General features: G+C 44.7%; 1 protein-coding gene across 3 annotated transcripts in view; it reads right to left on the reverse strand.

Annotated features, from left to right (window-relative positions):
- LOC129825173 (protein cornichon homolog 3-like) overlaps positions 1–14,617 on the reverse strand; it is a 50,764-nt gene extending 36,147 nt beyond the window's left edge. For 2 of the 3 annotated variants that reach the window (XM_055885053.1, XM_055885051.1), the window contains exons 1-2: positions 14,039–14,617; positions 3,972–4,040 (exon numbers count right to left, since the gene is read on the reverse strand). In XM_055885053.1, coding sequence (XP_055741028.1) covers positions 3,972–4,040; positions 14,039–14,116 — 147 coding nt within the window. In that variant the 5' untranslated portion in view covers positions 14,117–14,617. The remainder of the gene's footprint in view (positions 1–3,971; positions 4,041–14,038) is intronic. The other variant, XM_055885054.1, reaches the window with a different exon arrangement.
- Between the last annotated feature and the right edge of the window lie 7,787 nt (positions 14,618–22,404).

A 22,404-nucleotide genomic window follows, 5' to 3' on the forward strand; every position in this document is an offset into this window, starting at 1 on the left:
ATGTGCTATCTGGAGGATGAAGGGTAGATGAATGACATCCAAACAGGATTATCTTCCACTGCGGGGTGCTCGTGAACAGGCCCCCCAAACCGGGAGGGGGGGTTGAATATTATTTCCTAAAAGCTGTGTTAATGAAGACTAAACATACATATTTGATTAGTATTTTTGAAAATCCCCCCACTACAGAATAACCTCCTCTGATGGATATAATTCATCATGAGGCCCACTGTACACCTCTAAATAATGTAATCTGAGGTAACACTACTGTAGAAGAGCCAGCCTAGCGTACGTTGGAACTAAGACTATTGTAATGGTTCACTCTGTCGGGGAAATGTGCAGTCTGGTGGCTAATCTTGATTTGAGCATCAGACAGTTAGTCTCTGCCATTTTTATCTCTCATCTTTAAATCTGATAGGAAACATTATCTACACTTCAGCCTGCTTGAAATTGTTTTGGGTAAAGACGGTGGAACATTTCTTAAATTACCTCCTGTTACTATACTGTTGTTCAATTTTAAAAGTGCAAAGTGTATTGAGATGTTTTAAATTCACTTTAAATTTTCACTTTAACTTAAGTCCAATCCACTGTCTTTAAAGTGGAGAAATGTGCTATTATATTAGGTAGAAGTATGAAAGAGGTTGGGGTTGAGGAGATATGAAATTGAGCTGCGGGTAGTCTCATATACATTCATGAACTCAATCTGCAGAGTACTTTCATGTTCTCCAAACAGATATTGCTCCCTCCCCCTGTCCTCTGACGACCCACTGCAGCACATCAGCATAAGAAAACCACAACATCTATGAGAAGATTCAGTAAATTAGCTCTATTATGAGACTGCAGCACCTTATTTGGGGCGAACCCAAATTTGCCTCTGACATGTTTTCCTCTCCTCTCTCCGTCTAGAGGAGGAATATGAACGAGGCCATGCTAATGTATTCCAGTGGCAGCCATGGAGACGGCAGATAACTGCCGACGTGTCAACACTTCTCATTAGCAAGCAATTAGACTGGGTTCGCGTTGAAATGTTACTCAGCAAGAATTTGCTTGACAAGCAAGTATGCCGGGGCACTGTAAATATGATAAACAAATGTAAACTGAGGCTGAGAAGGGAGAGGAGAGATGGAGAAGTCTGAAGGAACTGTTGAGAAAAGAAGAGGAGTGTCTGTCAGGTTAGAAGGCCTTCTCTGGAGTGTACCTTCACAGAGTACACTAAAGTACACACAGCACTTTGTCGGAGGACTGAATGGATATGGGCTAATTACTGGTTTACTTCCTGCAGGAGAGGAGAGGTGAAATGACGATCCAGTAATAGGGAGGTTGATGTATTGTCAGTATTGTGCAGGTAGTTCGCTTCCTATTGTGACTGAGGACTTGAGATCTGAGGTCTCTGTGCTTCTAACACCGCCAAAAGAAGCCTTTAAGAACCCTTTTTTCTAAGGGAGTAGGGTTATTAAGGCAGTGAGGCAACAACTCAAGTTCAGTATCTGTCCATTACATGAGCCAGTGGTTACCTAACCTATAAAGCTTCTGTAGTTTTCCTGTGTCCAAACAAGTGAAGAAACCCACGGATTCTAGCCAGGACCCAGTCTTACTGTAATCCCAACCACCAGGTCCTAATTTGTGGAAACACTAACGTAGAATTTTACTAAAGAACAAATTCAAATGTAACCTATACAGTCATATGAGCACATGGGTAGTATGCAATTCCATGACCAGTCTAGGGTAATAAAATCATAACACAGGAAATACTCCTCACTCTGCATGACAATGAAACTATGGACACTCCTTCCCTGGAATTCATTTATTCACTGTTTTATCAGTCAGATTTGAAATGCGAGAGTAAGATGATATTATTTGCTGCGGGCCATCATAGCTGATAGAAAGTTAGTCCTGAGTCGGAGAAGCAACAAATGTAATCAGCATCACAAAGGACAAGCAGGGCCCTGAGCGCTATGGGGAATATTAAAGCATCGTGTTTTCGCATCAGGCGCTGTACTGGTGTGTCGTCTGAGAGTCTCAGAAGAGATAGGTAGCTAGGCACTGATCTCCTCAAAATAAACAACATTGACATTGTTTGCCTGTGTGTGTGTGTGTTTGCCTCTCTCTCTCTGTGTGTGTGTGTTGTGAGAGCCCGGTGGATCCTCCCTGCGGTTCCTCCAGGGTCAGCCCTGACTCCCAGAGTGCCCCCTGGGGGAGGTGATGATGACAGTCAGACACTAATTAGCCTGCTGCCTGGGTGTGAGGCTGAGGTAGCAGAGGTGGCAAGGGTGGTAGGGGAGCAGGGAGGAAGCCAGGGAGGAAGCCATCAATCTCCAACTCTCCCCTCAGGACTCATGATGTGGTTGAGGTGGAGAGTGGGAAGGAGAGAGGGTGGGAAGGAGAGAGGGTGGGGAGTAGAGAGGGTGGGAAGGAGAGAGTGGGAAGGAGAGAGTGGGAAGGAGAGAGGGTGGGAAGGAGAGAATGGGAAGGAGAGAGGGTGGGAAGGAGAGAGGGTGGGAAGGAGAGAGGGTGGGGAGGAGAGAGGGTGGGAAGGAGAGAAAGAGGGAGGGTCGTATCCATGTCACAATGGATAGGATTGAGGCCATGGGGGGAAAGACAAGTTGTGCAGTGGACTTCCCTAAAGACCTTTCTATTTCAAAGTATTTAAGTTGCACAGTGATAATGACACGTTTTGACTTACTGTTAGTCTCTCTCTCTGAGATCAGAGGGATATGTATCAAGTGTAGCATCCAGATGCAGTTCATAATTACATGCAATGCAAATTCTGCAAAATCTGACAGTGTTGCTGTAATTTGAGATAATTTTCAAAGCTACGACAATGACTTCCAAGAAAAGTAATTCATAAATGTGCATTTGAAACTGCTCAGCAATCCTGTTCCATGAATGCGTTGTCTCTCCATCCAACTTTTCTCTCTAGTTATCCCAAAGGACACACAGCGGTCAAAATTCAAGTGCTGTGACAGTACAGTAAGTCAAAGTCACCTTCAAACTACAGTATGCTGTCACAGGGACATCATACATAAACTGCTCAAATCACTAAGGGAGTCAGAGAGATTAAAAACCAAGAAACCCCAGAGGGAATCAAAGGAGAGGATTCAGATTCAGAGTGTCGTGCATCTGAAATGGCACGACATAATGTAGCGCATCACTTTCGACCATAGCCCTATGTGGGCCCTGGTAGCCCTATGTGGGCCCTGGTAGCCCTATGTGGGCCCTGGTAGCCCTATGTGGGCCCTGTTAGCCCTATGTGGGCCCTGGTAGCCCTATGTAGGCCCTGGTAGCCCTATGTGGGCCCTGGTCAAAAGTAGCGCACTATAGAGGTAATAGAGTGTCATTTCAGATGCAGCCAGGGTGTTGCGGCCTTTAAACCTGTGATGTGAGGTATCTACCAGTCAGTCAGTCCCAGTCCGGAGGAGGAGGTAAGGAGGAACAGAACAGCATGCAGCCAGCTGGTTCCTGTATTATTAATGCAGAGCTGCAGATCACACATCTCTGCCAAGCCCATACACACACACACACACACACACACACACACACACACACACACACACACACACACACACACACACACACACACACACACACACACACACACACACACACACACACACACACACACACACACACACACACACACACAATCACACACACACAACACAGTTGCACACATGCGCAGACACACATGTACGCACGCACGCAGACACACACACGCAGAATGCAAACACACGCGCCACATAATTCCTCAAAACAATCATCACACACACCCAAACTCACACTAACGCACAATATATACGCTGCGCACACACACATATTCCCGAAAATACACTCATGACACATCATACACTAATTCACAACACGTGTCACATGCTCACATATTCCACACACATTTGCCACGCTGAACTGAGAGCATGTTGGACAGTAATACATGAGTAACATGTGAGTGTACTACCACAGCAGAGAAACATACATACCGCATGGAGTGGATTGCCCTGATCGATGGGGACCTTAAAGTCTGCCTGCAGCTCATCAAAGGCTGTTATCTGAGAGAGAGTGAGAGCGGGAGAGAGGGGGGGAAACGTGTTTTAGATCTCTGTTAACATCAGTCTTTATCAGTCACAGTGGCTGTGTTAGTAAATGTGTCACTGTCTATGTCAGTGGCTGTGTTAGTAAATGTGTCACTGTCTATGTCAGTGGCTGTGTTAGTACCTGTGTCACTGTTTGTGTCAGTGGCTGTGTCAGTACCTGTGTCACTGTTTGTGTCAGTGGCTGTGTTAGTACCTATGTCACTGTCTGTGTCAGTGGCTGTGTTAGTACTTGTGTCTGTTTGTGTCAGTACCTGTGTCACTGTTTGTGTCAGTGGCTGTGTCAGTACCTGTGTCACTGTTTGTGTCAGTGGCTGTGTCAGTACCTGTGTCACTGTTTGTGTCAGTGGCTGTGTCAGTACCTGTGTCACTGTTTGTGTCAGTGGCTGTTTTAGTACCTGTGTCACTGTTTGTGTCAGTGGTTGTTTGGGCCGTCTGAGAAATAGCACAGTGTTCACAACACAGCGTGACCAGCAGGATCAATTAGACAGATAGACAGACAGAGCAGCAGTAGGACTCTATAGAGACAGTGGTTATTACAGTGTTATCCCTGTGGCCATACAGAGGCACAGCCGAGGCAGAGGCAGGGAGTCTACAGTATATGTTCGTGTGTGTATGTAGCTGAGTCCTCTGGGTCGTGTGTGTGTATATGTATGTATGCCTCTGTTGTGGGGTTATTGGCAAATATCTGTGCATAAGTGTGTGGTAGAGGGGTTTTACTGAAGAAAGGGAGCAGCTGGAACAGTAGCATGAAGCTGGGCTCCCACAACACACGGTAGAAGGAGCATTGATGGCAGACAGCATGGATGGACTGTTTGTAAACACCTGGGGCTGCGGGGTGTGATGAGTAGAGCTGTTGCGGTGACTGTATTACCGCCACATCGGCGGTCACGAGTCATGAAGGCAGTCAAATTCCACATTACCGTTTAGTCACGGTAATTAGACTTCCCCAAGCTCTGATGCTGCTGATGGTCTTTAGTAGCTTACCAAACGTCCTAACTGCCTGGTACTCAGCACTCTATTGTCCCTCTAATCACTCTGATATCAATGCAAATGTATTCGAAAATCTAATCGAACACTTCTTGAGAGTCCATGAGCTCATGTTGCGCAACATTTCTATAAGCTATGCAATTGCGGGAGAAAACAAAGTGATGGCCACTAATAAAAAGACGAGGATCCCATCAGCTTTCTATAGGCTAGGCCTACAATATTTATTTCTCAAGTTTCCTAATATTAAGCACATTGCTTCTCTTTACAACAGGAGTATAGCCTACCTGGCTGGCATGAAAATAAACCACGGGGAAATGCGGCCTCCATTCGCTATTTAAGTGCAAAGATTACATGCATTTTTTTACGACGCCCCTGTTGCGAGACAGGTGCAGAATAATGGTCTATTCTAAATCAAAACAAATGCCACACATATATTATTTAGTACATGTAAAGACAAGATTAACTCAAGAATAGTCTGATGGGTGACAATATTAGCCTATCATTTGTGAATTATATATTATCACTTGTGAATTATGCCCAGCATAAGAAATAATACCCTTTTTGCATTTTTTTTTAATCATAGTCACGCACCTCATGTAGACTAGCCTATAGGCCTATATGTTTTAATAAGGTTTGTATCACAACTAAAGAGGCCAAATAGCTTCTTAAAGTTAAGCACATTAATCATGAATCATTAATCCCCTTTACAAGGGGTGTAGAGCCTAACTGGCATATATAAGCAGCGAGTGACTTTCAAGTTTGGGAAGATCATTTTTACCATAAAATTTCCATGTGAGAAATTGCCAAGAAACGGAAGATCTCGTACAACGCTGTGTACTACTCCCTTCACAGAACAGCGCAAACTGGCTCTAACCAGAATAGAAAGAGGAGTGGGAGGCCCCGGTGCACAACTGAGCAAGAGGAGAAGTGTCTAGTTTGAGAAACAGACGCCTCACAAGTCCTCAACTGGCAGCTTCATTTAATTGTACCCGCAAAACACCAGTCTCAATGTCAACAGTGAAGAGGCGTCTCCGGGATGCTGGCCTTCTAGGCAGAGTTGCAAAGAAAAAGCCATATCTCTGTCCAGTGTATGTGTTCTTTTGCCCATCTTAATCTTTTATTTTTATTGGCCAGTCTGAGATATGGCTTTTTCTTTGCAACTCTGCCTAGAAGCACTTGAGTTTCAAGTTTGTGGAATAATATCTTTACCATTAAAATGCACCTTTATAATAAAAGCATTACATGCATAATTGCATTTGCGGTCACTTTTAACAATGGTGTTTTCCTCTAATGGAACATTCACGCTTATAGCCTACTACCACGTGCGCATTGCTGCACTTATAATGTGAAGAAATAGCCTAATAGTTTATCAACATGTTAAGATAAACCTTCCATCAGCCACATTGCATAAAACAGGTTTTGTGATGCTAGTGGTTGTATTAATCTGGGATCTATCGCGTCCCACAACTGTCCCAGACTATGTTTGGAATATATATTTCTCGCACAGAATAGAATAGGTCGAGCTTTGTACTATGGGGGATAGTAGATTGACATTGGCTAGTGCTTTTGCTGTTCGTTATGCCAACTCATCTTGTTGACTGATGAAAAGTAAATGTGGACAGTTTTTCCAATATCTTCAATATGTTGGATAAGGATGCACGCATTTGTGTTTGTCTTCACCTGTAGCCTGTGAGAAAATTGTGAATGAGAGACTATTGGAGTGTGTACATCCTGCTTAAAGAACAAAGCAGAGCTCATGCCTTTCAAGCAACTTTTTTCAAATCATCAGTAGAGTTTGTTGATTGGAGAAAATATTTATATTTTATTCAGTTTTGTTTAGTTGTATTATTCATACTACAAAATAATATAAAATAATGCCACGGAATTATAAGCAAATCTTGTCTGCTAAATGAACTAGTGTAGACCACAGCCATTTGGCATAGACACATCAGGACCTAACATAACTCAGAGTATGCTATTATGTTCTTCTGAAATACACTACAATTTCTTCATATCATGTTTCTTTTGACCTGTCTAAATTAAATAATGGTTGTATTGTGAAGGTGTAGGCTATATTACATGGATTTATTTGACTTTTTAAATGGCTTGTAGGCTATGTGTAGAATCCAGGAGATGCTAAATGTGTTTATGTTAATTAAAGGTCAATTACCGTGAGACCGTCAGTTATTTGCTTGACAATCACCAGCTGACAATATGTTGTGACTGCCACAGCCCTAGTGATGAGAGGATGAAATATTCTGTAAATACACACCATATACAGTATTCATGCTTATCATCCTTGTCATATGAGGAGACATCCTGGACGCACACAGTTGACATCAGGTGTATGTGTACGTTACATCCATTCATGAGCATAACTGGCCACAGACTATGGTTGACTGGCAACTCAACTGTTGTTGTCTGCTTGTTTGTGGGAGACCCTGACACTCTTTGTACACGTCCCCTACCTTATGTCACTGCCATACTGCTTGAGGCATTCATATAGAAAAAATGACATTCAAAATAACACCTCAAACATGATGCAGAGAACATCAATTCCGATGCAAAAGGCTACAAGTTTCATGTTCATAATATTAAGCAGCTATGGCTACTTATTCAGGAGGATTTTAAACTGCCTGAGATGGGTTCATTTTCTCAAGGTACATTTTTAATCAACCCTGAGCAGAATACAATTAAAACGGTTTGATGACTCGGTGCAGTACATCTCTAAAACTGGAGAGGTAATCATGGACTGAAAGGGCTGTTCTGGACTGCACACAGTCACTGCAGGCTGATGCTCTACATGTGTGACATGTGCCCAGCGCAACTGCTTGGAAGCCTCACAAACGTTTCCACGGTGAGTGGAGATTGCCCATTTGGGGATTGCTGCTCTTTTTGAAGTGGCAGCCGGCAGCAGTAGCAGAGCTACATGAGGGGAAAGGACTTTATACTGTGTTTTTATTTATTTTGCGTTTACTGAAGCTTTCTATCCAAAATGATTTAAATGACATGGCGCCATATGTGGGGAGGGATGGTTCAGCTTCCTCATGATTGACTGGCCTTATTAAACATGCTCACATCTGTGTAGGCCTACAGTATATCTCCAAAGACCAGCATGGCAATGTTGTTCTTTCCCCCAGATCAGAATAACAAAATTCCTACCTCCCTTTGCCAGAAAAATAAAATAGAATAAAACTGTATTGTCCATTCAGGATGGGACATTTCTTTTGGCATCACCTTATGTTTAAAGGATCACATACACATACAGTACCAGTTAAACATTTGGACACACCTACAGTAGTCATTCAAAGGTTTTTCTTTATTTTGGACTATTTTCTACATTGTAGAATAGTAGTGAAGAAATCAAAACTATGAAATAACACACATGAAATCATTTAGCAACCAAAAAAGTGTTAAATCAAAATATATTTTATATTTGTGATTCTCAAAGTAGACACCCTTTGCCTTGATGACAGTTTTGCACACTCTTGGTAGTCTCTCAACCAGCTTCATGAGGTAGTCATCTGGAATGTATTTCAATTAACAGGTGTGCCTTGTTAAAAGTCAATTTGTGGAATTTCTTTACTTCTTAATGCGTTTGAGCCAATCAGTTGTGTTGTGACAAGATAGGGGTGGTATACAAAAGATAGCCCTATTTGGTAAAAGACCAAGTCCATATTATGTCAAGAACAGCTCAAAGAGAAAGAGAGACCATCATTACTTTAAGACATGAAGGTCAGTCAATAAGGAACATTTCAAGAACTTTGTCAAAACAACAAACACGACAAACAAACAAAACAACAAACACGACAAACGAACAGTCCTGAAAGGTGAAACAAACACTAAACAGGAAACAACCACCCACAAACACAGGTGGGAACAGGCTACCAAAATATGATTCTCAATCAGAGACAATGAAAGACAGCTGCCTCTGATTGAGAAACATACCAGGCCAAACACATAGGAATACAACACAAGGACAACATAGAACACCAGACATAGAATGCCCACCCAAACTCACGCCCTGACCAACCAAACAGAGACATAAAAAAGGATCTCTAAGGTCAGGACGTGACACTCGGCCTTGTCTCAGGATAGTAAGATGGAGGTTGAAGATATCCCTCTAGTGGTGTGGGGGCTGTGCTTTGGCAAAGTGGGTGGGGTTATATCCTGCCTGTTTGGCCCAGTCCGGGGGTATCGTCGGACGGGGCCACACTGCTTCCAGACCCCTCCTGTCTCAGCGTCCAGTATTTATGCTGCAATAGTTTATGTGTCGGAGGGCTAGGATCAGTCTGTTATATCTGGAGTATTTCCCCTGTCTTATCTGGTGTCCTGTGTGAAATTAAGTATGGTCTCTCTAATTCTCTCTCTCATTTTCTCTCAGAGGACTTCAGCCCTAGGACCATGCCTCAGGACTACCTGGCTTTAGAAGCTTCTGATAGGCTAATTGACATCATTTGAGTCAATTGGAGGTGTACCTGTGGATGTATTTCAAGGCCTACCTTCAAACTCAGTTTCTCTTTGCTTGACGTCATGGGAAAATAAAAAGAAATCAGCCAAGACCTCCGAAAAAAATGTAAACCTCCACAAGTCTGGTTCATCCTTGGGAGCAATTTCCAAATGCCTGAAGGTACCACGTTCATCTGTACAAACAATAGTACGCAAGTATAAACACCATGGGACCACGCAGCCGTCATACCGCTGAGGAAGAAGATGCGTTCTGTCTCCTAGAGATGAACGTACTTTGGTGCGAAAAGTGCAAATCAATCCCGGAACAACAGCAAAGGACCTTGTGAAGATGCTGGAAGAAACAGGTACAAAAGTATCTATTTCCATAGTAAAACGAGTCCTATATCGTCATAACCTGAAAAGCTGCTCAGCAAGGAAGAAGCTACTGCTCCAAAACCGCCATAAAAAGCCAGACTATGGTTTGCAACTGCACATGGGGACAAAGATCATACTTTTTGAAGAAATGTCCTCTGGTCTGATGAATCAAAAATAGAACTGTTTGGCCATAATGACCATCTTTGTGTTTGGAGGAAAAAGGGGGAGGCTTGCAAGCCGAAGAACACCATCCCAACCGTGAAGCACGGGGGTGGCAGCATCATGTTGTGGGGGTGCTTTGTTGCAGGAGGGACTGGTGCACTTCACAAAATAGAAGGCATCACGAGGAAGGAAAGTTATATGGATATATTGAAGCAACATCTCAAGACATCAGTCAGGAAGTTAATGCTTGGTCGCAAATGGGTCTTCCAAATGGACAATGACCCCAAGCATACATCCAAAGTTGTGGCAAAATGGCTTAAGGACAACAAAGTCAAGGTATTGGAGTGGCCATCACAAAGCCCTGACCTCAATCCTATAAAACAAATTGTGGGCAGAACTGAAGAAGCGTGTGCGTGCAAGGAGGCCTACAAACCTGACTCAGTTACACCAGCTCTGTCAGGAGGAATGGGCCAAAATTCACCCAACTTATTGTGGGAAGCTTGTGGAAGGCTACCCAAAATGTTTGACCCAAGATAAACAATTTAAAGGCAATGCTACCAAATACTAATTGAGTGTATGTAAACTTCTGACCCACTGTGAATGTGATGAAAGAAATAAAAGCTGAAATAAATCATTCTCTCTACTATTATTCGGACATTTCACATTCTTAAAATAAAGTGGTGATCCTAACTGACCTAAAACAGGGAATTTTTACTGGGAGTAAATGTCAGGAATTGTGAAAAACTGAGTTTAAATGTATTTGGCTAAGGTGTATGTAGACTTCCAACTTCAGACAGAGCTGCATGCGTTGCGGAAATGAGAATTTCATCAGAAAATGATTCCTAAATTGAAATGACTGTTTGTGCAAGGTAGAGAACACTATAATCTTTATTATAATATTTTGTTACATTAATAAATGACATGTTTTATATTTCAAATCATTACTGCCATGGTATTTGAATGGTTTCATGAGAATGACCCTCATGTTTTGTACACATTAACAACCTGCAAGATTAAGATAACTGTTATTATATTGCACATAGATTGAAATTATAAGCAATATGTCCTTCCCACGTAACACCATGCTCAGAGGCCAGTAGCATTGAGTGGAGGAGTCAGTGTGAGGGTTCGTTAGACTTGTGAATGTCCTGTACTTGCTAGAGGCACCAGTATGAGGCACACATTGAATCAGCAGGAGGGAAACCACTAATACATATGACTCCTTCACAGTTCCCACCTACGCTTACTCACCCGGCATCCATTAAATGTCAGAAAAACGAAAACAACATATGGCCACCATGAGATTGAATGATGTTAACTTAACGTATGCCCTCTTCGCCAATGGGGCTTAACATATCATATGGGTACGGGGGTTTCTCCCATAATTCACTGGTTCCACAAGAGCCGTTCACATGGACCTGTTAATGGACACTCATAATACATCATGACAGACCTGGGTGATATGGACAAAAATAAATTGACTGAATAATCACGATAACAATCAATTGAACGATATGCTTATAACATTAATGTGCATCAGTTACTTTTTTATACCACCCTTAAAACTACTACTACTACTACTACTACTACTACTACTACTATTACTACTTTGAATGTTGTGGCTATCATTGGCCCGTTTCATTTCAAACTTCACATTCTAGTAAAGGTTACTTATCGTTATTATCGATATCAGTAAATTGTCCCCGATAAATGATCGGGATCGATCATTTTCGGTTTATTGTCACCCAGCTCTACATTAGGGGCTCTGGTACACCGATGGAAATCACTCAACCATTTTGTGTCTGTGCGTGCGGAGCAGTGTGGAGTTTAGGAGAACACAGTTAACCTTGTATGTTAATTAAAATACCCTCTAATCTGTTACAAGCAGTCCCAGTAGTGATGATGTAACTGGGATTACATGATTGACTAATGATATTTCAATCTGGACAGAACCTAGCTCACTAACCAGTGAGGAGTGACTTGTAGGAGCGTCGATCAACCTTGAGCTAGTTTGCCATGAATTAATCAATTAGGATTCATCTAAAGTGCTTCTGTTACAACACGTTAAAGTAGATAGAGTCAAGGGTTTCAGATCATTCAAAGAACTTGACGACTGAACGTCAGCTTGTCTTTGGCACTAACATAAAAATGTTATGTGCGGTCTGGACATGTGAAGAAGCGTCATCACTGAGACTGAAATGATGGTTTCTTGGACATGACATCTCAACAAATCATATACATCAGTCAACGTCGTGTCTGACAGGGTTCTCATCAGTCATCCCCCAGTACAGTACATGCCCTGTGAGAGATGAGGCTGCTTGTTAACAGGCAGTGATTAATGACAAGACATGTACTGATATTCCAACCGTCCTTCCTTCTGAGTACCTTTCCCTCTGTAAGTATGAGAGATATGACAGAGGAGTTTAGATCATGTCAGGAGAGGAGAGAGGAATATATGTAGGGCATGTTAAACCTGTCAGGTCCACTTAAAAACAAGCAGAACTAGAATAAACCTGTCAAGTAGAGGGATAAGATAATGGGCAGGACAATTAGATGAAAGACAGTTAAAAATATTGTTCCTCACTGTAGCATGTATGAGCACATTTCACTGTCAAAGTGCATGGGACCATGTATTGCAATCACTTAGATGGTGTCTAGATGACAGCCATGCTGTAATGTGCAGAGGGCTGGTAATTTAAAACCTATTTTCTTCTCTATAAATGATAGTAGACTGCATAACAGGCTATTCCCATTATGCTCACTTACTGTAGTGAATACTGTAGCTTTGTCTGTAGCTTATGTCCGTGTTTGTGAATGAGAATCAGGCTGCTAGAGATATCTCCACCCTGCCATCAGAAGCAATGTGGTTCCCATATGTTCTCAGTTTGGTTTGGAGCATGGTGCTTTAAGAGACCACGTTTCTGGGTCTGAATCCCGCATGGCCCAAATACATTGAAATGTGTATGAGTTATAAGTCATTTCGGATAAGACTGTGTTAAATGACCACATGACAGTATATAACAGTGATATAAACATAATGAAAACAGCTATGTGTGAGAATAATATTAGAGGTATAAGCTGTATAACTGTAATGTGTTCTTGAATTCCTGAGTTGCAGACAGTCTCATTATATACTAGATCGGATTTGTCCACTGCTCTGTAGTCCTACATGGGCCTGACAGACAGACAGATGCCATGCCTCCTCCTGTAATTGCTGGGGCTCAGTAGTACACCTGAAGCTCTTCAATCTCAGGTCTGTTGCTATGCAAAGGCACGCCGGGGGCCAAGGGCATTGAGACCTGACCCAAATCTGCCGTCACATAAAACGCCGCAGGAGGGCGCGAAGGCTATGAGAGTAAATATTTCGATGATTAAAATATTGTAATGCATTCATATTGGAGTTTCTGTATTGCAGGGATTTTAACAAAGACAATAACGCACAGATACAAATATGAGGGAAGGAATTTGTCTCAGTGGGCCAGAACAGCGTGTCCAACGTCTCCAACAGATTTCCCCCAAATTCCAGAGCGGTGCGTAATGCCCGAGTCAAGCTAATTATTGTAAAACCTTTTGATAAAACTATATTTAACAAAATTTGCAATAACAAAATAAAACCATCATATGACCATCATGTAGTAGAATGAAGTGAAAATGCAAGCCAAGAATTCTGTGTTGGGCTGAACGTCCAAGATATAGGTGCACACCTGTCAATTTTGGGATTTCCCCCCCCTGCCCGTTAGAGCTGGTGGGTTTACAAAGGAAGGTTGGGCATTGAAACTGCACATTTCGAAACATCAAAATATGTATTAATTATCTTGAGCAAGGCACCGGGGATGTGAGCAGGTAAATACATACATTAGCCTACGCACCATTACGCAATATTATCCATAACCATTCAAAATCCCTAAAAAGGGTGTTAATGTATTTTTTAAAACTCATAACACAAATAATAATTATATAGCAATAAAAACTCCACTTACATGCCATATCGCAAAGAAGATCAGAGAAGCACAGAGGACCAGCGACAGCATATAGCAGAAGGCAGCGAAAGTGAACATAATTGTATACCACGAGGAATATCTCCCAAAAGAAGACTCGGCTGAATTTCTTTTTTTAAAATGATTATGTTGCCATGGCAAACCAAAGTGATAATGACACCATCACTTTGCCCTGAATGTTGCAACAAATTGTTGCAGAACGTCCAACGAAACGCTCGTCAGCGGTCTCACTCTGAAGTCCAAACGTGTTGCCGCTAAATGTTTTAATTGGAAATTAGAACAGTGGACTCGACATGGTGAAAACGGACAGACATTGTTACACAATAGCAAAGTCCAAGCGATGTCTTGAAATTGATATCAAGAGATCCAAAATATGCACAAAAGCATCCAGGATAGGAATACTGTTTTTGACAGGTAAATGTCATCCATACAGTGACTAAAGAGAATCTTGTCGGCTACTATGTGATGGTATCTCCCCAACAATCCTGGCACCAGGCATAATAAACAGCGTCTTCAAACCACAGTTAACCTATAGCTCCACCACACCGAAGGCGCAGAGTCTGGCGCCCCAACAGGTGGATTTAAAGGGCCAGCGTTCAAGCTGTAGGGTTTATCAACTGTATCTTCCCAATTCCCATCCAAAAGCACATGCTTTTTAGGCTTAATTTTGTTTTTTGCAACTATAGGCTACTCTAGGCTATATGGTTGTTGTCACGTTCCTGACCTGTTTTCTGTTGTTTTGGTATGTGTTTATTGGTCAGGGCGTGAATTTGGGTGGGTAGTCTATGTTATGTGTTTTCTATGTTGGGTTAATGGGTTGCCTGGTATGGCTCTCAATTAGAGGCAGGTGTTTGGCGTTTCCTCTAATTGAGAGTCATATTAAGGTAGGTTGTTTCACATTGTTTGTTGTGGGTGGTTGTCTTCCGTGTCTGTGTATTTTGCGCCACACGGGACTGTTTCGGTATGTTTGTTCGTTCGGTTTTTGTGTAGTCTGTTTTTCCCTGTTCGTGCGTTCTTCGTGTTACATGTAAGTTCTTAAGTTCAGGTCAGTCTACGTTGTTTTGTTATTTTGTAAATCTTTCCAAGTGTTTATTTTCGTGTTTCGTCGTTTGTCTAACAAATCATTATGTATTCACAACCCGCTGCACGTTGGTCAAATCCTTGCTACTCCTCTTCGGATGAGGAGAAGGAGGAAGCCCGTTACAGAACCACCCACCAAACCCAGATCAAGCAGCGGGTTAACGGACAGCAACGACAGCGCAAGAAGGAGGAATGGACATGGGAGGATGTTTTGGACGGTAAGGGTTGCTACACATGGGAGGAGATCCTGGCTGGAAAGGATCGCCTCCCATGGGAACAGCTGGAGGCAGCTCGGAGAGCGGAGGAAACCGGAGAGAGGAACCGGCGTTATGAGGGGACGGGTCTAGCACGGAAGCCCGAAAAGCCCGTGAGTACTACCCAAAAATTTATTGGGGGGGGGGGGGGGGGGGGGGGGGTGGCTAAGAGGTAGTGGGCCGAGGGCAGGTAGGAGACCTGCGCCCACTTCCCAGGCTAACCGTGGAGAGCGGGAGTACGGGCAGACACCGTGTTACGCAGTAGAGCGCACGGTGTCTCCTGTATGTGTTCATAGCCCGGTGCGGGTTATTCCACCTCCCTGCACTGGTAGGGCTAGATTGGGCATTGAGCCAAATGTCATGAAGCCGGCCCTACATATCTGGCCACAGGTACGTCTCCTCGGGCCGGCTTACATGGCACCAGCCTTACGCATGGCGTCCCCGGTTCGCCTACATAGCCCGGTGCGGGTTATTCCACCTCCCCGCACTGTTCGGGTGACGGGGAGCATTCAACCAGGTAAGGTTGGGCAGGCTCAGTGCTCAAGGGAGCCATTAGCCTGCACGGTCCGGTATATCCGGCGCCACCTTCCCGCCCCAGCTCAGTACCACCAGTGCCTACACCACGCACCAGGCTTCCAGTGCGTCTCCAGAGCCCTGTTCCTCCTCCACGCACTCTCCCTGTGGTGCGTGTCTCAAGCTCAGTGCCTCCAGTTTCGGCACCACGCATCAAGCCTCCTGTGCGTCTCCAGAGCCCTGTACGCACTGTTCCTTTTCCCCGCACACGCCCTGAGGTGCGTGCCCTCAGCCCGGTACCTCCAGTTCCGGTACCACGCACCAGGCCTATAGTGCGCATCGAGAGTCCAGTGTGCCCTGTTCCTGCTCCCCGTACTAGCTTTGAGGTGCGTGTCTCCAGTCTGGTACCACCAGTTCCGGCACCACGCACCAGGCCTACTGTGCGCCTCAGCAGGTCAGAGTCGGCTGTCTGCCCAACGCCGCCTGCACTGCTCGTCTGCCCAGCACCGTCTGAGCCATCTGTCTGCCCAGCGCCGTCTGAGCCATCTGTCTGCCCAGCGCCGTCTGAGCCATCTGTCTGCCCAGCGCCGTCTGAGCCATCTGTTTGCCCAGCGCCGTCTGAGCCATCTGTCTGCCCAGCGCCGTCTGAGCCATCCGTCTGCCCAGCGCCGTCTGAGCCATCCGTCTGCCCAGCGCCGTCTGAGCCATCCGTCTGCCCAGCGCCGTCTGCCCAGCACCGTCTGAGCCATCTGTCTGCCCAGCGCCGTCTGAGCCATCTGTCTGTCCAGCGCCGTCTGAGCCATCTGTCTGCCCAGCGCCGTCTGAGCCATCTGTTTGCCCAGCGCCGTCTGAGCCATCTGTCTGCCCAGCGCCGTCTGAGCCATCCGTCTGCCCAGCGCCGTCTGAGCCATCCGTCTGCCCAGCGCCGTCTGAGCCATCCGTCTGCCCAGCGCCGTCTGAGCCATCCGTCTGCCCAGCGCCGTCTGCCCAGCGCCGTCTGAGCCATCCGTCTGCCCAGCGCCGTCTGAGCCATCCGTCAGGCCCAGCGCCGTCTGAGCCATCCGTCTGCCCAGCGCCGTCTGAGCCATCCGTCTGCCCAGCGCCGTCTGAGCCATCCGTCTGCCCAGCGCCGTCTGCCCAGCGCCGTCTGAGCCATCCGTCTGCCCAGCGCCGTCTGAGCCATCCGTCAGGCCCAGCGCCGTCTGAGCCATCCGTCTGCCCAGCGCCGTCTGAGCCATCCGTCTGCCCAGCGCCTTCTGAGCCATCCGTCTGCCAGTCAGGAGCTGCAAGAGCCGCCAGCCAGTCAGGAGCTGCAAGAGCCGCCAGCCAGTCAGGAGCTGCCAGAGCCGCCAGCCAGTCAGGAGCTGCCAGAGCCGCCAGCCAGTCAGGAGCTGCCAGAGCCGCCAGCCAGTCAGGAGCTGCCAGAGCCGCCAGCCAGTCAGGAGCAGCCAGAACCGCCCTACAGTCATGAGCTGCCCTACAGTCATGAGCTGCCCTACAGTCATGAGCTGCCCTACAGTCATGAGCTGCCCTACAGTCATGAGCTGCCCTACAGTCATGAGCTGCCACTCGGTCATGAGCTGCCACTCGGTCATGAGCTGCCACTCGGTCCGGAGCTGCCACTCGGTCCGGAGCTGCCACTCGGTCCGGAGTTGTCCCTCTGTCCGGAGCTGCCACTAGTCCAGAGTTGTCCCTCTGTCCTGAGCTACCTCTTTGTCCTTAGCTACCTTTTTGTCCTTAGCTACCTCTTTGTCCTTAGCTACCTCTCTGTCCTGAGTTGTCTCCTCTATTGTGGAGGGGCCTTAGTGAGGGTTCCTGGACCATGGTCGGGGGCGAGGGTCGCCACTCAAAGGACGCTAAGGAGGGGACAAAGACAGTGGTGGAGTGGTGTCCTCGCCCACCGCCGGAGCCGCCACCGCGGACAGATGCCCACCCAGACAATCCCCTTGAGTTTTAGGGGTGCGCCCGGAGTTCGCACCTTGAGGGGGGGGGGGGGGGTTCTGTCACGTTCCTGACCTGTTTTCTGTTGTTTTGGTATGTGTTTATTGGTCAGGGCGTGAATTTGGGTGGATAGTCTATGTTATGTGTTTTCTATGTTGGGTTAATGGGTTGCCTGGTATGGCTCTCAATTAGAGGCAGGTGTTTGGCGTTTCCTCTAATTGAGAGTCATATTAAGGTAGGTTGTTTCACATTGTTTGTTGTGGGTGGTTGTCTTCCGTGTCTGTGTATTTTGCGCCACACGGGACTGTTTCGGTATGTTTGTTCGTTCGGTTTTTGTGTAGTCTGTTTTTCCCTGTTCGTGCGTTCTTCGTGTTACATGTAAGTTCTTAAGTTCAGGTCAGTCTACGTTGTTTTGTTATTTTGTAAATCTTTCCAAGTGTTTGTTTTCGTGTTTCGTCGTTTGTCTAACAAATCATTATGTATTCACAACCCGCTGCACGTTGGTCAAATCCTTGCTACTCCTCTTCGGATGAGGAGAAGGAGGAAACCCGTTACAGTTGTCATGTGAATAGTAGACGGAGCATCCCAAATAAGCCACACATTCACACAGACAGGGTTTAAAAATCAAAGAACGCCTAAAATGATTCCACAGATTATTTACATTTTTAGTATGGTTTCGATGGATATATTGTGATGGAGTTACAAATTGTGATTGACTCTGCCAAAGCCTTTGCCAATTTATGGACATTTGACAGGGCACCATTATGAGAAAGTCAAGTTATAGGTTAATAACTTCTCTAGGATAGGGGGCAGCATTTTCACTTTTGGATAAATAGCGTGCCCAATTTCAACTTCCTTCTACTCATCCCCAGAATATAAGATATGCATATTATTAGTAGATTTGGATAGAAAACACTCATGTCTGTAAGTATAACAGAACTTATGTAGCAGGCAAAACCCCGAGGACTAACCATTCATTTTTATTTATTTTTTAGGTCACTGGGATACTGGATTTCTAATCACCCTGTTTTCAGTTCCTACCGCTTCCACTGGATGTCACCAGTCTTTGGAAATAGGTTGAGGTTATTCCTTTGTGCAATGAAGAAGTAAGGCCACCTGGAAACAGTGTAACGTCATGTGTACTGTTTGAGAGTTGCGCAAGACTAGAAAAGTAGCGTTAGTTTGTTGATCTCCTGTATTGAAAACAGATAGACCCGTCTTCAATTTGATCGATTATTAACGTTTACAAATACCTTAAGTTGTATTACAAAAGTAGTTTGAAATGTTTTGGCAAAGTTTAGAGGTAATTTTTTAGATATTTTGTTGTGACATTGCGCAAATTGGAAGCTGTTTTTTTTCTGGATCAAACGCGCCAAATAAATGGACAATTTGGATATATATGGAAGGAATTAATCGAACAAAAGGACCATTTGTGATGTTTATGGGACATATTGGAGTGACAACAGAAGAATCTCGTCAAAGGTAAGGCATGATTTATATTTTATTTCTGCGTTTTGTGTCGTGCCTGTAGGGTTGAAATATGCTACACTCTCTTTGTTTACTGTTGTGCTATCAACAGATAATAGCATCTTATGCTTTCGCCGAAAAGCCTTTTTGAAATCTGCCATGTTGGCTGGATTCACGAGTGAATGTGTGATTTAATGAAAGTTTGATTTTGTATAATTTTTTTGAATTTCGCGCTCTACATTTTCCCTTGCTATTGGCCAAGTGGGACGCTACCGTCCCACATATCCCAGAGAGGATTTATAGGTCTTGTCTAAAAAAACGTTTAATAGTCTACCACTATTATACACTATATATACAAAAGTGTGTGGATACCCCTTCAAATTAGTGGATTTGGCTCTTTCAGCCACTCCCGTTGCTGACAGGTGTATAAAATTGAGCACATAGCCATGCAATCTCCATATACAAACATAGGCAGTAGAATGGTCTTACTGAAAAACTCAGTGACTTTCAACGTGGCATTGTCACATGATGCCACCTTTCCAACAAGTCAGTTCGTCAAATCTCTGCCTTGCTAGAGCTGCCTCGGTCAACTGTATGTCCTGTTGTTGTGAAATGGAAACGTCTAAGTGCAACAACGGCTCAGCTGTAAAGTGGTAGACCACACAAGCTCACGGAACGGGACTGCCGAAATGTGTAAAAATCGCCTGTCGTCGGTTGCAACACTCACTACCGATTTCCAAACTGCCTCTGGAAGCAACTTCAGTACAAGACCTGTTCGTCGGGAGCTTCATGAAATGGGTTTCCATGGCCAAGCAGCTGCACACAAGCCTAAGATTACCATGTGCAATGCCAAGCGTTGGCTGGAGTGGTGTAAAGCTCGCCCCAATTGGACTCTGGAGCAATGGAAACACATTCTCTGGAGTGATGAATCACGCTTCACCATCTGCCAGTCTGAAGGAGGAATCTGGGTTTGGTGAATGCCAGGAGAACGCTACCTGCCCCAATGCATAATGGCAACTGTAAAGCTTGGTGGAGGAGGAATGATGTTTTTCATGGTTCAGACTAGGCCCCTTAGTTCCAGTGAAGGGAAATCTTAACGCTACGGCATACAGTGAATCCAGTCAACATGGCAGATCTCAAAAAGGCTTTTCGGCGAAAGCATAAGATGCTACTATCTGTGACCTCCCGGGTGGCGCAGTGGTCTAGGGCACTGCATCGCAGTGCTAGCTGCGCCACCAGAGTCTCTGGGTTCGCGCCCAGGCTGGGCTGAGTTCGTGCCCAGGCTCTGTCGCAGCCGGCCGCAACCGGGAGGTCCGTGGGGCGACGCACAATTGGCATAGTGTCGTCCGGGTTAGGGAGGGTTTTGCCGGTAGGGATATCCTTGTCTCAGTATGTAAAAATGTAATAAAATGTATGCACTCTACTGTAAGTCGCTCTGGATAAGAGCGTCTGCTAAATGACTAAAATGTAAATGTAAAATGTAATGACATTCTAGACGATTCAGACTTTCTGGCAACAGTTTGGGGAAGGCCCTATTCTGTTTCAGCATTATTTTTTATTTATTTAACTAGGCAAGTCCGTTAAGAACAAATTCTTATTTACAATGACGACGTAGTGTACATGCCAATGCCCCCCGTGCACAAAGCAAGGTCCATACAGAAATGTTTTGTTGAGATCGGTGTGGAAGAACTTGACTGGCCTGCACAGAGCCCTGACCTCAACCCCATGTAACACCTTTGGGATGAATTAGAATGCCGACTGCGAGCCAGGCCTAATCGCCCAACATCAGTGCCCGACCTCACTAATGCTCATGTGGCTCAATGGAAGCAAGTCCCCGCAGCAATGTTCCAACATCTAGTGGAAAGCCTTCGCAGAAATGTGGAGGCTGTTATAGCAGCAAAGGGGGAGCAACTCTATATTAATGCCGATGATTTTTGAATGAAATGTTCGACGAGTAGGTCGTCCACATACTTTTGGTCATGTAGTGTTATAGGCCTAGTAATTTGTCTGTTGGCGCCATCTAGTGATTACTGTCTGACCATAATAACAATAGCGCCACTTTGATGTTCAGACCATACAATTAGGAATTAGAATACTACTAGTAAAAAACTAGTAATAGTGATCTCTATGGTTGTGACACATAAGACAATTATAACGTTTTTAATTAGTACAAAATGTCTCCATGATTGAAGCCTTTATAAACCCTTTAAAATACTAACATAGATGCTTCACAAATATTGAGCAAATTCATAATCAAAGCTGTTATGACAGGTCATACATCTGCCACTTACCAACATAGCATAGGCCTAACCTTTCCATGCTTTGCACAAGTAACCCTTTTCATACCTCTCAGAGAAGTTTGTAATTTTCCCCCAGCAACAGCTTGTAACTTGCATGTAACTGGAGCCCTTTTAGCCTAGGTTACAAGCTTTTCTTACAGGTCTATTGTCAGTGCCACCTTAAGCCACTTGGGGCCCTAAGCAAGATTTTTTTGCAGTTTTAAAGCTAATTTCCTGCAATTCTACACATTTTATCACAACTTATGCCATGTTCAAGTTCTATCTGAGTGGCAGTGACTAACAAAAGCCCCTTGGAGGTCAGGGCCCCTGAGCACATGCCCTGTGTGCCAGGATGGTAATTTGGTGATGATTACTACAAGGTTTAGATAGCTGGCTAGACTAACTTACCTAGAAATCTACATTTCGAATTTGAACCTTGTGTATTCTATTTTTCTAACTCTTAACAGTAAGTTGAGACACCGACTGAGTTTTTGTTTGGTCATGTTCCCCTAGCAGCTACGTAGAAGAGCTCTGATACCCGAACCAAGCCCGACAGGCCCCAACATTATACAACGACTTAGGGTTGGGAAGGACCTGTTTTCTCATCAATAACTAGGGTACGGGCAGGGCTTGGGTAACCATAAATTGATCACTAATATTTTGAAGCTCGTGCTCTGCTGAGCATTACAGTCATAACTGACTAAAACCATAACATGGTATCAGAAGTGCTTTAACCTCGTCAAATATAAGACAGGAGAGTTTAGATTGATGAAAAGTAGCTAACAGCTGCTGACTGTTCTCTCATGTCTTTTCA

This window comes from Salvelinus fontinalis, chromosome 27, assembly GCF_029448725.1.
Source record: "Salvelinus fontinalis isolate EN_2023a chromosome 27, ASM2944872v1, whole genome shotgun sequence".
Classification (NCBI taxonomy): domain Eukaryota; kingdom Metazoa; phylum Chordata; class Actinopteri; order Salmoniformes; family Salmonidae; genus Salvelinus; species Salvelinus fontinalis.